Source organism: Balaenoptera acutorostrata, chromosome 3 (assembly GCF_949987535.1).
Source record: "Balaenoptera acutorostrata chromosome 3, mBalAcu1.1, whole genome shotgun sequence".
Classification (NCBI taxonomy): domain Eukaryota; kingdom Metazoa; phylum Chordata; class Mammalia; order Artiodactyla; family Balaenopteridae; genus Balaenoptera; species Balaenoptera acutorostrata.
The window spans coordinates 51,938,048-51,956,283 of NC_080066.1; the positions used below are offsets into that span (position 1 = coordinate 51,938,048).

At 46.2% G+C, this 18,236-nt stretch overlaps 1 protein-coding gene across 5 annotated transcripts in view; it reads right to left on the minus strand.

Moving 5' to 3' along the window:
- Nucleotides 1–18,236, minus strand: part of TTC23 (tetratricopeptide repeat domain 23) — a 115,481-nt gene that overhangs the window by 15,573 nt on the left and 81,672 nt on the right. For all 5 annotated transcript variants that reach the window (XM_057542796.1, XM_028168751.2, XM_057542795.1 and 2 more), the window contains 2 exons: nt 7,127–7,254; nt 2,321–2,470 (listed from right to left, as the gene is read on the minus strand). In XM_057542796.1, the coding sequence (XP_057398779.1) occupies nt 2,321–2,470; nt 7,127–7,254 (278 nt within the window). The remainder of the gene's footprint in view (nt 1–2,320; nt 2,471–7,126; nt 7,255–18,236) is intronic.

Below are 18,236 nucleotides of genomic sequence, written 5' to 3' on the forward strand. Positions count from 1 at the left end.
CTTCCAAATTATTTTTATGAAGCAAGATAACATTGATACTTAAACAAATATCACTTACAAATATTGGTGCAAAATATTTGCAAAAAATAAATGTTAGCAAACAGAATCAACATCACATTGAGAATAACTCATTATGACTAAGGGGATTTATTCCAGGAATGCAAGGTTGGCTCAATATTATAATAAAATGCACCATATTAAGTGATCTAAGAAGAATCATCTGATTATCTCCATTGATGCTGACAAAGCCTTTGATCCAGCAATTATTTCTAATTTTAAAAAAACCCAGCAATTACTTCTAATTAAAAAAGCTCATGAAAATAGAAATTCATGGATACTTCCTTAGCATGATAAATATATATAAATCTTTGTCCAAAGCCAGCATATATTAAATGAGGAATCACTAGAGGCATTTCCATTAAGATCAGGAACAAGGCAAGGATGCCTATTATTCCACATTATTTATTACTGTTCTGGAAGTATGAACCAATTCAATTAGACAAAATAAATCAATCATAGGCATAAAACTTGGAAAACAGAAAGTAAAACTGTTTGCAGATGATGTAACAGTACACCTGGAAAACTTGAGAGAATCGGTGCTCAAATTAACTCAAGCAAGGAAAGAATTAAGCAAACTAGCAGAATATAAAATTAACACAGAGAAACCTATAGTCTTCGTATACACAAAAATAACCAGTCAAAAGGTGTAACAGTGGATAAAACTCCACTTATAGTAGCATTAAAGAAGATAAAATGCTTAGAAATCAACTTAGTAAGAAATGTACAAAACCTATATGAGGAACACTTTAAAATGTGCCTGAATGATACAAAAGTAGACATGAACACATATAAAGACATCCCTTGTTCTTTGGTAGAATGACTCAACATCATAATGATGTCAATCCTCCCAATGTCCATTTACAAATAAAACAATTCTCCAAAAAATACCACCAAACTTTTTATGGAGCTAGATAAGTTGATACCAAAATTCATGTGGAAAGATAAAGATGCCAGAATATCTAGAAAACCTGATATAGAAAAACCACAAGGGAGGCTTCCCTGGTGGCACAGTGGTTAAGAATCCGCCTGCCAATGCAGGGGACACGGGTTCGAGCCCTGGTCTGGGAAGATCCCACGTGCCGCGGAGCAACTAAGCCCGTGCACCACAACTACTGAGCCCACACGCCTAGAGCCCATGCTCCACAACAAGAGAAGCCACCGCACTGAGAAACCCGTGCACCGCAACAAAGAGTAGCTCCCACTCCCTGCAACTAGAGAAAGCTTGCGTACAGCAATGAAGATCCAATGCAGCCAAAAATAAAAAATAAAAAGAAAACCACGAGGGGAGTCTAATCCTACCAGGTACTACATCATGCTATGAAATCTCTATAATTAAGGCAATGAGGTACTGGGATTCAAATAAACAAAGAGAAAAGTGGAATAGAAAGAAATTCAGAAATAGACTCAAGTACATGTGGAAATGTAGTATGTGACTAAAGTGTTAACTCACTGGAGCATAGATGGACTCTCTAATAAAATGGTGCTGGACAACTGGGCAGCCATTTGGGAAGAAGATAACATTAGATCCATACCTCATGCCATCCACACAAACTCCAAATTAAAAAAAAAAATAAACATAAGTACTAGAAGAACACACAAAGAGTTCCTCTATAAACTGGGTGTACAGAAAGAGTAAAATAAAATAAGATTGATAAATTATGCTATGTACAAATTTAAAATTATTTTCATAGTAAAGAATAATTGATAATTTATTTAAAAATCTATGTGCATAAGAGGATTACTGTACCTTTTGCCCCAAAAAGTGTGAGCTGAGATCAACTGCAAAAGTGATGTCATCTTACATAAATAAGCCACTTGTAAAGTTTCATTTAAAAAGAGTGTGGGACTTCCCTGGTGGCGCAGTGGTTGAGAATCTGCCTGCCAATGCAGGGAACAGGGGTTCGAGCCCTGGTCTGGGAAGATCCCACGTGCCGCGGAGCAGCTGGGCCTATGAGCCACAGTTACTGAGCCTGCGCTTCTGGAGCCTGTGCTCCACAGCAAGGGAGGCCGCGATAGTGAGAGGCCCGCGTACCGCGATGAAGAGTGGCCCCCACTTGCCACACTAGAGAGAGCCCTCGCACAGAAACGAAGACCCAACACGGCCATAAATTTTAAAAAAAATTAAAAAAATAAATGAAACTTAAAAAAAAAAAGAGTCAATTTGGTTATAAAAAAAAAGAGTGTGGTGGAGGGAGAGAAAGCTACCTGTGGGGAAGGGTGGGGGGGTCTTTTTCCCGCATTAGTTGGGCTGCAGCTTTACCTTCTTCAGTTTCTTGTGGGCCCCGCTCTGGTTCCCCTGTGCCAGGTCAGCCCCGCCCAGGAGCCGGTATGTCTCTGCCACCTCGGGACTGAGATCGCCAAACACTGCCACTTTGGCCTCCAGGGACTCTCTCAGGATGGAGGTAGCTCTCTGTGAAAGGAACAAAAAGCTGTCTGGTTAAATAAAAAGTTCAAAGCTGGATAAAGATCAGTGCCTCCTAAGAAAATGATGTAACTGATATGTATTTTCACTTTTTAGGGAAATGAATTTGTGTAGAGTGTCTCATGAGCTGAGCCTACTTTCCTCCTTAAATAGGAATCAGGAAATAATATACATGGGGTGAGGGGGGGTTGTGAGGGACAGGAATGGTTTGAACTCTGAAGAGAGAATGCATAAAGGACCCCTGGAGAAAAAGCCATCTCGGATGTTACAGGAACCCATTTTAGTTGAGTAGTAAGAAGAAAAGCTAACATGTACTGCATCGTGTCCTTTATGTGGCAAGAACCATGCTAAACAGTTTATGTGTGTGAGCTCATTTAACTTGCACCATCTCCTTTAGATAAGGACAATTTTAATCCTTGTTTGACAGAGGAGGAAACTGAGGCACAGAGCAGTCAAGAAACTTGCTCAGAGTCTGCCCATCAGTGGCAGATCTAGGATCTGGATCCTGCCAGTTTTAATCCCTCTTAGTTGCAGGCTCTTCTCCCTCTGTGCACAGTGATGTTCTTATGTAAGTGAAAACTACAGAGTTTCCTGGCATTTATCTACTTACAGAACATCCAGAACATATTCCAGGGTTTTCCATTTCTCACAAGAAATAGTTCAGGAAACCAAAAGCAAACATTCCAACATGGTGAAAAGTTAAATATATTTGACATCTTGTTTGGTTTATCTGATTTATTTATACCAACATGGAATACAAAATATGAGTTGGTATTAATCTCTTCAGTCATACACCAAGACATACAGAGGGAAAGCCCTGTATGTCGGTCTCCCATGTTTCTCCTGAAATTCTTCTACGATCTTCTACATGAAAGCATGATTACAGGTAGAGATCGCAAACGCCCAATTTAAGAGCCAAATAGGGACTTCGCTGTTGGTCCAGTGGTTGGGACGTCGCCTTCCCGTGTGTGTGGGGGTGTGAGTTCGATCCCTGGTCGGGGAGCTGGGATCCCACATGCCTCACGGCCAAAAGCCAAGGCACAGAACGGGGGCAATACTGTAACAAATTCATTGAGGACTTTGGGGATGGTCCACATCAAGGAAATCTTTAAAAAAAAAATATGGGAGAAATAAGTGGAACTTAAAAGAAAAATAGAGCCGAATAAAGCAGGAACCAGTGAAGGAGCCTTGCCCACCGCATAGCCCTGAAGGCATCCTGCTGGCGCTCCCCAGATAGAGAAGTTCGCAAGGTCTTTACTCATTTTATTGGCAAGAATATGAATTAGATGCTGGGGGTGGGATCAGGGAACCACGGTAAAAGGCACTGTTAAGGCAGAAACAATTTCTCAGATGGAAAGATAAATCACTGCTGGGGAAGAGAAACTGTAAATTGTGAAGTGTGTGACCCACCTTGGTATGGGTCTTGCCTGATGCTAAAGCCTGTCGTGTCCCTTCCCAGTGTCTGTGATGCAACTGTTGGGTTTGGCAATTTTTCCATGAACATTGGTTGTCAGGCTTGGAGGGGCCAATGATGGAAAGAAGAGCCAGACACCTTTTCCTAAATGAAGCTCTCAACGCCATTTACAGCCTGATTGGGGAAACTAGAGATAGATGTGCATGAACTTGAATGGCAAGTCGAGATGGCAATGGAAGAGATGCCACATGGATATGGGTTTAAAGGAAAGAGACTGTGACAGTCTCTGAGAGTTAGAAAAGCTTAATGGAGAGAAGTGAAGAATAAATAGGATTTAGGTGGACTAAGAAGAGGGCATGGGAACCTGGGAGCACAGTGGGAGCTGGGGGAAGCACACGGCACATTCAAGGCCAGTGAGGGGACTAATTTGACTACAGCAGAGGAAGTAGGAAGAGGAGCAGAGGGAGATGAGGCAGGAGTCACGGGCTGGGCTGGTGGTGGAGACCTTCATGCCAGGCTGAGGAGTTTAGATTTTCTTATGGGGAATAAGAAGTCAGAGAAGCTTCCTGAGCAGCAGAGCAGCACAACTAGAAGAGTATCTTAACACGGAGTATCTTTTAACCTGTGGCAAAGTAAACTTCACTTACATTTTACCTTAAAAAGCATTTTCCATCCCAAAGATCACCTTCCTGTTGGCAAAGGGTCCTAGCCCACATGTAGGCTGTGACACATCTGAGGTGGTCTGAGCAGATCCTTGTGCTCGTGCCTGGGACTGTCCTTGGGCCCAGCCCCATTGGCCAGTTCCTGCTGGAACCCACAGTGAGGTCTGTAACCAAGGGTGAGCATAACACAAAGTGACACATTTGGTTGGACAGATTGTGTCACACACAAGGGTGCCTGGCAGGAGAATGAGGAGGGCTGAAGTCCGGCCCATGTTCCGCTCTCTAAGCAATGTGCTCTGGCACAGGCTGCACCCACCTGAGGAAGAGGCGGCTTTGTCTATTCTTATAAGGGCACCAGAAGGGCTGGCAGGGGCTGTAGAATGAAAAGAGCCAGTTTGCTAAAATCTCCAGGGGAGGCCTCAGGAAGTGAGGTACATCTTTAGATCAATGCCACTGATTTGGGTGACTTGGGCAAGGGCAGTGAGGTGTGGCAGTGGTGATGACAGGCACCAGGACAGGAAGCCAGACAGGAATGGGGAAAAGGGTGGATGCCCTGTGGCAGCCAGAGCAGTCAGGCAGCCCATAGCCAAGCATCCATCCATCCACCCATTGGCTCAACGCTCCCCCACCACGAATAAAAGAGTCCCTGCTGTCATGGAATTTGGTCTAGTCAGGGAGAGACAGTAACCGTCCACAATATTTTATTGTAATACATTACTCTGTTATATAATTATATCAGACAGGATTCTATGATGAAGAATAGTGGGGAGAATCTAATGAAGACTGAGGGAGGGGAATCAGGCAAGCTGGTGAGTCCTGAAGGATGGATCTGCATTAGCCAGGAGATCAATGAGGAAGAACCTTCCAAGAGCAGGAAACAAAAGCTGACACTGCCCAGAAGTGGGGATTAGAAAAGGACACTGTGGCTGGAACACAGATCAGGGGAGGGGGCAAAAATGAGACTGGAAATGTCAGCATAATCCATAACGTGCAAGGTATTGTGGGCAATGTGGGATTCTGGCTTATCTTAAGGGCACTGAGAAGCCAGTGTAGTATTTTACAAATGGGGGTCCACTGATCAGATCTGCTTTTTGCAAAGATCATCATGGCTTCCTTATTCAGAATGGTTTAGAAAAGGGCAATAGTGGAAGCAGCAGCTGGGGAGCCAGAGTTTGTTAGAGAGGTCCAGGTGGGAGATGATGACTGACAGAGGTGGAGATGGCAACCAATGGATGGATTCAAGGGGCATTTTGAAGGTAAAAATGACTGATGAGCTGGAAGGGGTGAGGCATAATGGGGGCAGAATTCCCCTCAGATTTCTGCCCTGAGCACTCCACATAGAACTTTGAGAGATGTTCTAGAATCTGAGGCCCCTGGAAGGCCCCTCTCTACTTGGTTGGGTGATCCAGAAAAATATGGAAACTCCATTTGTTATGGTTACTGTAGCTCGACTTTGGCCTGATGAACATTCGTGCATCTAGATTAAAAACCTATGTTCCTTAAGCTCACATCAACTGAGAGAAGGGTGAAGGATTAAGGGTTAGGAGAGGGCTGTCGGGGAGAAGGTCTACAGAACAGCAGAGGAAATAAAAAGGTTTTCATCTCAAGGATTTGCCTTGACAGGTTAGAGGTTTTTTGTTTTTTGTTTTTTTAAAAATATTTATTTATTTATTTGGCTGCATCGGGTCTTAGTTGCGGCATGCGGGCTCTTTCGTTGCAGCGCATGGGCTTCTCTCTAGTTGTAGCGTGCAGGTTTCCTCTCTCTAGTTGTGGCACACGGGCTCCAGGGTGCGTGGGCTCTGTAGTTTGCGGCATGTGGGCTCTCTTGTTGAGCCACGCGAGCTCAGTAGTTGTGGTGTGCAGGCTTTGTTGCTCCACAGCATGTGGGATCTTAGTTCCCTGACCAGGAATTGACCCCACGTCCCCTGAATTGGAAGGCGGATTCTTTACCACTGGACCACCAGGGAAGTCCCATTGACAGGTTAGAGTTGGAAAAAAAATCTGTATAAATCAAGCATGTGGCTGTCTGGTAGTTGTTAGGCTTTTTATGGAATAAGTTCCCAAGGGTTTAACTACCAATGAATATAAATTCTGGGTCTGGTTCCATTTTTACAAGCCATGGAAAACATGCCTGTATGGTTCAATGGACAGTGAGCTGTAACTTCTGCACTGTGTAGTTCTTATTAGATATGCAAATTTCATCCATTAGCTAAGATAATAAGAGAGGAATTAGACATACTAACTTCCACCCTCTATGCCAGCCAGAACCACAGGCTGCGGTAAGCAGAGTCTGTCCACTGAGTTCTCAAGGTTTCTAGTCCTTTAAGATACTCTACAGGTGGACATGGCATCTACGTTCTCATGAACTCTTTTGTTTCCCGAGAGCGAATATCTGGGAGCTGCCCAAGAGTGGCTGCCTGGCCTTATTTATCCCTCTCCCCGTGGAGCCTGGCACATGCCTTGCACATGGTAGATTCTTAATGTTTTCAGAGTGCAGGAGTAGCCCTCTGGATATCAACTGGGTCACCCAGGTAAATAACTAGTCAGCTGTGGTCCAAACTCACTTACCTCTTTTTGTCCAGTGACTTGTAGAAAATGGCAATAATCATCTTGAATTGAAAGAAATTTGGCTTTTCCTATCCCTTCAGCATCCTTAAGATTAGCCATGCTATCCTGAAAATACTGCTCAGCCACATCTGAAGAAAAGCATCACAACAACAATTTTGAAAACAGCTTGCAGATTTGAAATGGAAACAGAATAACTATGTGTTTAGTGATGGTGATCTATCTGAAAATAATAAGTAATTGGACAAGATAACCCAGTTAAGGGAACTGTCTTTTGTCAATTAATCTGACTGTTTTATTAGACAGGGTCTAGTTCTCAGAAAGATACTGCAATTTATTTTCGTTGGTTTTCATACATCTTCCCTTTCCCAGTGATACAGTAAGCAAAGTTAATGCAAACAGGGAAACTATCCCCTAGACCTGACACATTGTTAAGTTTTCAGATTGATTAACCATTAATTCTTTGTAAAACTCTGGTTGCTCCTCACTGGGGTTAGGACTCCAAGGATCCACTGACTTTAATGGACTCTGTAATCTTGGAATGTAGCTTGATAACCCTAAAATTCTGGAAAATATGGCTGACATGCTGCTGAAGGAAAAACCTGAACCATTCCAAACACTTAAACATACTGGTTATAATATAACAAAAATATTTGTAAATATTTACCAATCTTGAAAGCAAAAAAAGGAAAATCTCAGGTATGGAAAATGAAGAGGAAACTAAAAGCCAAAGCAGGGAGGGGGAGCTAAAGCTGAATGGTCCATGAGGGGATGAGGAAAAAGGTGTACTGTATTCCAAGATGGGGTTTGATAAGCCTGAGTAGGGTTGGAGATGAAGCCTGAGGCCTGTGTGTGGTAGGAAGCTGGAATGGTGCTCCCTGCAAAAATCCAGTGTTATAGGCAGATTTCTAGGATGTCCCCAAATGACCCTCAACCTTGATTATGCCCTCCTCTTTGATCATGGGTGGAACTTATAAATATGCTGAGATATTACTCCTGTCATAAGATTATGTTATATGGCACAGTTGACTGTGAGAAAGCAAGATTACCCCTTGGGCCTAAACTAATGACACCAGCCCTTTAAAAGCAGAGTTTTCTTCAGTTGGAGGCAGAAAAGGAAGGCAGAGAGATTCGAAGCGTGAAAGGGATTTGAAAAGGAGGTTCTCCATTGCTGAGATGGAGGGGACCATGGTACAAGGACTCAAGAGTGGCCCATAGGAGCTGAGAGAGGTCAATAGTCAGCAAGAAAATGGGGACTTCAGTCCTACAACCACAAAGAACTGAATCCTGATAATAACAGGGATGAGCTTAGAAAAGGACCCCGTGATCCAGATGAGAATGTAGCTGGCTGACAACTTGATTTTAGCCTGAGCAGAGATGCCAGCCTTACCATGCTAGACTTCTGACTGACAGAATTGTGAGCTTAAACTGGGTGTTTAAACAACCATAATTTGCTATGCAGCAAAAGAAAACCAATATAGCCAGGAATCCCTAAAATTGAGATAAGAACAATTGCGCTGGTCCAAGGAGAAGCCTCAAGGTTGTCCCTCCAGAGGCCATGGCTAGAAAAAGAGCATCTGAAAGAAACTGGGACACTGCACGTGAGGCACGCACATGTTTGAGGGCTGAATTTGCACCACCTACATGATTTGGAAGTTCTTTTTTTGTTTCTTGTTTTAAATTGTTCCACATCCCTCTCCCTCCCTCCCTCCTTCCTTTCTTTCCTTCTTTCCCACCCTCCCTCCCTCCCTTCCTTCCTGCCATGCTGCAAAGCTTGTGGGATCTTAGTTCCCCAACCAGGGACTGAACCCAGGCCCATGGCAATGAAAGCACAGAGTCCTAACCACTGGACAGCCAGGGAATTCCCTTGGTTTGGAAATTCTGAACCAATAAATTAAAGTAGAAACTAAGGGCTTAATCTCCAGAATATACAAATAACTCATACAACTCAACAACAAAAAAACCAAACAACCCAATAGATAAATGGGCAGAAGACCTTAATAGACATTTCTCCAAAGAAGACATACAGATGGCCAGTAGGCACATGAAAAGATGCTCAACATCACTAATTATTAGAGAAATGCAAGTCAAAACTACAAAGAGGTCCCACCTCACACCAGTCAGAATGGCCATCGTTAAAAAGTCTACAAATAACAAATGCTGGAGAGGGTGTGGAGAAAAGGGAGCCCTCTTACACTGTTGGTGGTAATGCAAGTTGGTGCAGCCACTATGGAAAACAGTGTGGAGGTTCCTCACTGTTACTCAGTGTAGAAACTTCTAGCACTTAATTCTTTTCCACCTTTTCATATTAATTTATTATGCTGAGTCTTGCCAAGCTCAAAAAAAACAACAAAAAACAAAAAACCACCTGTGGAGGAGGGGATGTTGGGAAAGCTGTAGAAGGCAAGAAGCATCTAGAATCCCCCAGGGTTATTTTTTTCTTTGGAAAAAAACATTAGAGGGCCTGGCAGATGGTGGAAACTGTGGCCCACTTAGGAAAAAAGAAAAGCCCACTTACCTTGTTTCCTCTAAGTCTTAAACATAGTTCATTTTCATTTTATGTGGATGATACTAAGAAGTCAGACCATTTCTTTGAAAGAATAAGTACAAAATCTTAAGATGTTTTTTGAAAAGAAGCTATTAGCATTTATTAATGAATCCTGTTGAGACATTTCGTAAAGAGAAATATGCATTCCTAGCAAGCTCTGTCTCCAAACTGTTTTTACTTAGGTAAAACTAAAAATAGAATTACCATATGATCTAGCAATCCCACTCCAGGGCATATACCCAGACAAAACTATAATTCAAAAAGATACATGCACTGCTATGTTCACAGCAGCACTATTCACAATAGCCAAAACATGGAAACAACCTAAGTGTCCATTGACAGATGAATGGATAAAGAAGATGTGGTACATATATACAACGGAATATTACTCAGCCATAAAAAAGAATGAAATAATGCCGTTTGCAGCAACATGGATGAAACTAGAGATTATCATACTAAGTGAAATAAGTCAGAAAGAGAAAGACAAATACCATCTGATATCACTTATATGTGGAATCTAAAATATAGCACAAATGAACCTCTCTATGAATTAGAAACAGACTCACAGACATAGAGAACAGACCTGTGGTTGCCAAGGGGACTGGGGGTGGGGGAGGGAAGGACTGGGAGTTTGGGGTTAGCAGATGTAAACTATTATATAGAGGATGGATAAACAACAAGGTCCTACTGTATAGCACAGGGAACTATATTCAATATCCTGTGATAAACCATAATGGAAAAGAATATAAGAAAAAGAATGTCTATAAAGTAGAAACTAGCCTGAAAGTGGAAAAATTATAGGGCTCCAGCACAGGGGTCGCAAATTTATTCCGTAAAGGACCAGATGGTAAATATTTTAGGCTTTGAGGACTAAATAGTCTCTACTGCAGCACAAAAACAGCCAGAGGTGACACGTGAAATGAAGGAGCCTGGCTGTGTGCCAAGAAAACTGTTTACAAACATGGGTGGGGAGCTGCATTGGCCTGTGGACCGTAAGTTTGCTGACCCCTGCTCTAGCAGAGGGAACTGTGATTGTCTTCCTCCCTCAGGGACGTGGGACACCTCCCCCTGCCACCCCGAAGTGCCTGCTGGAGACAAACTCACGGGGACACGTGACAGTACATAAAGTTTGTTGGGGACGATTGTGAACCATACATACAATGGTCTACTTAACATTTCCATTTGGAAATCTCATATGTACCGTGTAGCACAAATACACACGAGCAAAAAGATCAGATGTTTTCTTTGGCTTCTTTAGACTTCCTCTGTATTTGGTTATTTTCCCTTTCTCACCTCTAATTTTGTTTTTGTGCTTTCTCCCCATTTTTCTTGATTAGACAGGACGGTGTATTATCTATTTGGGTATTCTTCCAAAGAGTGGGCCCTCAAATTAGCTTTTCTCAGACTGTGATGTGAATGCCAGGTGCTTCCAAAGAGGCCTCCATGAACGCAGGGCTCCGGAATTCACGGAGGAGCAAGGATGGGGCCGGCCTGCGCAGACTGTGGTCGCTTCTGGAGGCAGGAGTGAGTGGGAAGGAGGGCAGGCTCCGCAGGTCAGGGGCTGCCTGCGTCAGGCTCCAGCGCTGCCGCCTTCCGGCTGTGCGCCTCTATTGTTGGCCTCGGCTTTTTCACCTCAAAGAGGAACCTTTAGGCTAGCGCCTCCATTATAGGGTTGTTGTAAGGAGTAAATGGGTTAATGCACACACAACTGATGACGTGCCTGACACCTAGTCAGTGCTCAATAACTGTAAACCATTTTAGTTTCAGGGACAGTTTCGATCACTCTGGCTATGGGCCTCCCTCATCCATACTAGGCTGACCAGCAGGCACACTGGAAGCAGAGATGGACATGCAGAGGACAGGAACACTTGGAAAACAGACAGAGTGGTCAAAAGGCACAGAAGCCTGGGATCATGTGCAGATAAACGGCTCTGTACACCTCAAGAGCTCTGAGAACAGCCCTGAAATTCACAATGAGCATGGTGGGTCTCCAGAAACGATTCACGTACATCCCATGTGATCTGTTGTAGAAAGGAGAGAAGTAAACACTTGGCAAATGTGTCTGTCAAATCCAGGCAACCTAAAGAAAACTTAGGTGTGAAAACAAGGAAGTTTCATTTATCTGCAAGATTTACTTTGCTTAGGATCTAGGCGGTTGCCAGATAGAAGCGAGAATTAGGCTGGGAGGTGCTGCCTTTCAGAGAGGTCTCGGTGCTGACTGGCCCCAGACTTTGTGACTAGACAGAAGTCTATTGAACTGGAGTCCTTGCTCCACTCTTTCAATGGGGGTCTGTCCACTGCCAGACCAGCAGATGGATTTCTAGAGTATTACTCAAATTTTTTCTTGGTAGGAGAAAATTTTACTACTGTACATGAAGAATGTTACATCTCTTTAGTCCTTGCTGGCTCATGGGAGAAAATATTACAGATTAAGTGTTCAAACTACGTATTAACTTTGGTTGCTTTGATAATCTGATGACAGCAAATGTGGGGATGGTGTGGCATTTACTTTGTTGATTCTAAAAGCACTACAGAGATGTATGTTCCACGTCTAAAAGTTAACAAGTCTATTCAGGAATGGAGTGCTGTTGATATTTTAATTTTCTGTCTAATTGGGAATTAACCAAAGAATGTAACTGAGCCCTTCTTGAAGAGTACAAGTTTTTCCGAGTCTCAGCCTCGTTCCCCAGAGATGAGCCCTGGCTCTGAAGACCTGTAGTTGTAAAGGGCATAGGAAGGAGTTGGGACTGAACAGGTAAGAACTGAGTTTCTGACCCTGGGCTTTTGCAGAAGAAGTGGTGCCAGGCTCAGAAAAAGGAAGAGATCAAAAGGGATGGGAAGCATTTCCCTCCTTTCCTGGGTAAGGAGCTGGTCTCCCAGACACAGGTGGACATAGCTGCGCTTTGTCCCTTTCCAGCCCCTCTCTTGTGAAGTTCTCCCACCTCTTAGTATTCCTTCCCCTGGCAGTCACATGCTGACCAATTCCCCCTCCCCCCACAAAACCACCCCATTTCGGCTGATCCCCTAGAGCTTAGTGCCAGATGCCCCTTTCCTTTGTGTACCTGATCTCACAGGATGCTGGGAGAAAGGAAGCTGCTTGGCCTAACTCACACTACTGTGTAAATGGCTCAAACCTCTAACTCAGGGAGGCCTAGTCACATTTTCCAAAGAGGATGCTTGTTAGCATATTTGGATCACTGGAAGAGAGAATGGAAGTGAGGGAGGAAGGAAGGGGTTGGGGGAAGGAAGGAATTTATTACTCAAACTAAGGCTACATGGCTACTGAAGTGGAAGAAAGCTAGGTTTTGTGGTGAGACGTCAGAGACAGGCCCTGACTGGGAATCTGCCCTCTGGGGTCAGCTCCTAAAGTTGCTGCTTCCCTTTCCCCATTTCAGAGTCCTCAGCTTCTCAAAAGGTCCAAGTTTCTTCCATTTCTGTTCCTGGGAGGTCTCTAGTCACCAGGGGGCAAGGCCAGGGAGGGGGTGTCTCTGACAGCTGTTGTCACATACAAGCGGACCACAAGTCAGGCATCATGTCAGGACCCTTATATATGAGAACAGCCTAGGGCTCGGGAAGAGTGGAAGGTCCAGGGCATACACTGTGGGCGTCTTCCCTGTCTGTAAATTTGAAACCACTTTTATTTTTACCTGGGATATAGGAAAGCTCTTTTATTGCAAGACCCTGACTTATTTTCCCCCATCCCCCAGGCCCCTAAATCAGCTTTCTGAACTATGAATCCCATGATTAGTCTTTGAGGGGAGAGCAAATTTGTCCTATTATTACAGCTAAGGAGTGACTCCCTAAGAAGCAGAGCTGGTTCTCCTGGGAGTGGGCATCCCCCAGGAGGTCCACCAGGCACAAGTGACAGTGGGGTTTCCAGAGGGACAGGAGGTCACAGCCCCTGGGGGTGGGATGCCACTTCTTGGCACAGACCTTGTGCCTGAAGCTGGGTGTGTGTTCACAAAGAGCCTCGGCAACCTGATGCTGGTGGCCTCGGCAAGAAATGAGGTCATTTTCTAAAGCACAGGAGCATGACTTAGCTTGTAAATCTGAGCCCTAGTGGCACAGGTGTTCCAAGGCCATGAATCTTCTCCCATTTTCATTCCTGCAGAATGTTGGGGCTGTCTGTGAGTTAGGGTGAGGGGGTAAGTGTGGCCCAGCAGGCAAGGTGGCTTAATGTCTCCGGGAGGCCCCTTCAGACTCTATTCCATCTGCATGTTCATATACAGGCAAAAGAAAACAGGGCTCCATTCAAAGAGCAAGAGGAATGCGGGGTTACGATTTGGTACCCAGGAGGTCAGGAAGCTTTTAATTAAAATAAATTCCAGTGACCCTGGGCTCATTTTCTTGAGGCTGTCCCAAGGCAAGAGTTGGAACAGTGAGGGCAACTCTAATTATGAGGGAGGCCTGTGTGTACAATGTGACAATTATCTTCTGTAACAGTCTTCGGAAACTGTACTCTGCACTAACTGCAAAAAGCATTAAGGACCCCAAGGAATTTGAATATGGAAAGTCTCAAATCCTAGCCTGGCATTAACCCAGAGGAGTGCTATCACCCAGCAAACAAATGGATTGAACCCATTTAGACCCTGCTGGGAGCTGCCTGGGGCTTTGCACAGGCAGCTGCCCTGAGGCTGCCCGCCAGCCTTGTGGGGGCCACAGAGTAGCCTGAGGACAGACGAAGCCCCGGACAGGTTGACTCCTCACTGCATGGCCCTCAGTGGTCCACACTGGAGACCACCTTCAAGAGGAACATTTTCATAGGGCCTGGACAGGGCATCCGGGAGCAGTAGACCTGCTGCTCCTGAGCTGTGTGGTCCCTGGAAGTCCATGGCCATCTCTGGGGGCAGGTTTGCATCAGTAGAGTAAGGTGACCAAGATGGCGGCAGGCTGGGTGAGGCTCACACAGCAAAGTGTGCATGAAGTATCTGCATAGTGCCTGGTGCCCACAGGCCTGGTCTGGGCTCAGTCACCATAGGGACTGCCTGCCTTGAATGTCCTCACCCCCAGGAAGCTGACCAGGACTGCCCCCCACCCCCAACACCACCCAGAGTCCCACTTGGGGCCACCCAGTAGTCATCAGGTGTCCAGCGCCTCAGGCCTGTTGCCACAGTTGCTTGTCCTGGTGAAGTATATGTCATTTCCATAAGCTGCCCTAATAATATGTTTTGAAGCCAAGTCAGGGTATAAATAACTTAGGCTTTTCTGAGAAGTTCTGAACATAAATTATTAGCCAGCACAAAAGTGAAAAACCAGAGCCTCATAAAAGTGGTAATCAGAGAGCCCATCATCCTCCCTAGGAGAGGGATAAAGCCGCAGACTTTGTTCTCAGACACAAAGATGAAAGGCAGTTTGTAAGCAAAGCTCAGTGAGGTTTCAGTTCTGCCACAGGTTGTCCCTCTGTGAAGAGAGACCAACAGCACAGAATTGGGGTGGAAAAGGCCACACCTTCTACTCCTCTGCTGGCCTCAAGAGCTGCCAACCCCTGCAGCCCCCACCTGCCCCCACCTTTGGGGCTTCTGGGCTCCCTGGACCTCTGAGGACAGAGCACCCTCAAAGCCACGCCCTCTCTGGTTCTGGAGTGTGGTCAGGTAGGTAGCTCCTGGCCTCTGTCTAAGGCCTTGCTTTGCATCTAATTGCCAGCGTGACGCTGGACACACCTTGGACCCCAGTCCTCTACATGGGATGTGCTTTAAGGTGCCTTCCAGAGGTTTCTGAGAGGGGGTCCTACTAACGATGGTGGAAAACAGGGTAAGAGGCTTCCCTTTTCTTCTCTGGCCTCACCCACCGCTCTCTCTCTGCTGCTTCCCCTTCCCACCTGGCCTGTGGAGCACTGAGCAGGATGGATGCTGACATCTGCTTGGGGAGCTCAGGCACCAGGCTCAGGCTGGCTGGGCATTTTGTAATAAGAAGCGGGCCCTGGGTAGGAGCTGAGGAAGGGTCTCTCAGAACACACAGGACTTGAGGGGGGTGGGAAGGCCGAGGAGGAAGAGAGAGGGAGAGGGGAATAGTGAGGAGGAAGGGAGAGGTGGGTGGGTGTGGCCAGCAGCAGCTTACACTCATTCCCACTGCAGGCCTGCACCACAAGGCCCACTTGGAGGCCTCAGGTTGGAAGTGGGTGACGGAGGCAGCAGGGGCAGCCAAGGGGGGCCACGGGAAGGTGAAGACCACCTTACCGTGGCTGCTCCCAGGTGGCCACATTACCTGTCAGGAGCCCACTGGAGTTGGGTGCGTCTGTCTGATTTCCAGTCTCTCTGAGACACACGGGGCTCAAGGAGCATCAGTAACCCCATGAGCAGGGAGTAGGCTGCGGGTGGGGCAGGGCCCAGCATGGGGCAAGCTGAGAAGCAGGCCACAGGAGGAAGAGCTGAGAAAAGCAGTGATCGTGGAGGGTAAGAAAGAGGAGACTCCATGGAGATACAGAGCCTACCTTCAGATACTTACATATTTCGTGTCTACTGTATAAAAGGAGGGGAGAGGCCAGGACAAGTGGGGGCCCAGGAGACATACGTATCCGTGCGTAGGGAGTTAAATCTTGGGAATGCAGCCCATGCCCATGAGTCTGTCCATATAGCCAGGGATCCCACCCCCTGCCCCAAGGTGGGCAGGGGCATAGCCCATTCCCTTCTGCTGTCTCTGGAACCTACAGAGCTCCCTGGCCTGCTGGAGTCCAGGCCACAGATGGGGCCACTTCCAAACAAGGCCGCCCGTGCTCAGCGGGCTCTTCCTCTCAAAGGTTTACACTGAAATGTACTTGGCTTCAGCCCATTTCATTTTAATACGCTTTAGAAGAAGAGTTATAAACACAAGGCCAATGCCCGGAGACTTAGCAGGGTTGGGAGAGCTGTTAATACCAAGTTTGTCTATGGCTGCTCCGGGAAGCTGGCCAGGCTCAGGTTAGTGACATTCTACAAGCCTGAATTGGGAGCCCTTATGCAATCACAATCCTTCGTGACTTCTAAGGCAGTTTTGTCTGCATAAGGAATGAAGGAAGGCCCAGAGCAAAGGGATTAGTTTGATTGTGGAGCCTGAAACACACTGGCTTCTTGGCCAGTGGCGTTTTGTTTGTCCGAGGGCAATGCCTTCAATGGACATTCAGCAAGTAGGCTATGGAGAATCCCTAGATGAGAAATTTTTCCTATTAACAATTCTTTAAAAAACAAACAAACTGTACTTGGCACAGACTAGTTTAAGCATGGGAGAGCAGAGTTGAGATCCCCATGCACGTGGATTCCTTGGCACTCCGTGGAACGTGCAGATGTGCTCCCAGGAGATCTGGCTGGGACTTCTGAACCACAAATGACCAAAGTCCAGGCCAGAGAGTCCTGCCTGGGTGAGAGCTAGGGTGGGGAGGCTGGTCCCCCCCTTAGTTGTCAGACAAAGATAAATTCCAAATTCCTGCCTTTCCTTTCCCCTTCCAGGAGGTAGCAGAGGCCGGGAGAAACCTCAGCCCTGGGTGGGTTTCTCTCATTACCGCATTGGCCGTGTGTGAGGGGACAGCAGGGACATGAAAACCAGGCACCCTGAAAGACGGTGGGAAGGCGCCTGTCCACTGCCACTGCAGCTCCTGGCTGCGGGGGACCCCGCTCCTCCCTGCTTTTTCGGGGAAGCTGAGTCCATGCATGTAACACGGCTGTACCCTCTGGGCCCAGGCCACTGTGCTTAGGCACTTGCAGATAAGAGCCGGAACAAACTATCTTAAAATGCCAGCCGGACAGCTCATTGTCCACCGTCTTCCCCATGTTTGTCACCAAGGGAACAAAGATTCCCACGGCAGCACATTCAAGCCTGTTAACACAGTAGGAATAGTCTGTGGTTTCTCTTTGCTTTGATTCTTTTCTGAAGTGCCCATTTCGATGGTTGGCTTGAGGCCTTAGGGGCAAGGGCTGGTGCTCCTCTCTGCCCCTGCTCCAGGGCTTCATGCTGCCTCTGCACAAGCATCTGTTTTGATCCGACAGCTTCTCTGCCCAGCCTCCTCATTTAGTGTTGACTCAACTTCAAGCCTTCAGTAAACTCTCTTCCTGTTGGTGTCACGGTGATAGACATTTCCAGTGTCTTCTGATTAGTGGAAGCTGAGTCTGAGAAGGGAGCATCCTTACACTGACTGGGGCTTTGTCCTTCTTGGGTAGAGCAATGAGTAGAGAGGATATGGACTGATGGTGCTGGCGGTATGGAGAGCTGGCTGTGTTAGCTCCTTCGTAAAATGGGAGGTCATCTTGCCTCCAAGGCTTGTTAGGATTAAATGGGCATGTTCGTGAGAGTGCCGGCACCTGCATACAACGGACGCTCGACCCCTGCTACTGCTGTTGTCGTTGTTGCTAGTATGATTGTTGCTATGATTCCTGCTGGTTCGGCTTCCTGATGCCTCTGTGAGTCAATATGTTTCAAGCAATCGATCCTCCAGGCCTCAGGCAGAAATGACCCCCTTCCTAATCTGCAAAGCCAGTTGCAACTGTCCAACTCCCTGCTCTTGGGGGAAGTCTTTTTCTTATCCTTCCCTATTCATCCTCCTCCTCCTTCAGATACTGACTGGCAAGTCGGCTTTCTGGGTGCAGGTCACCAAAC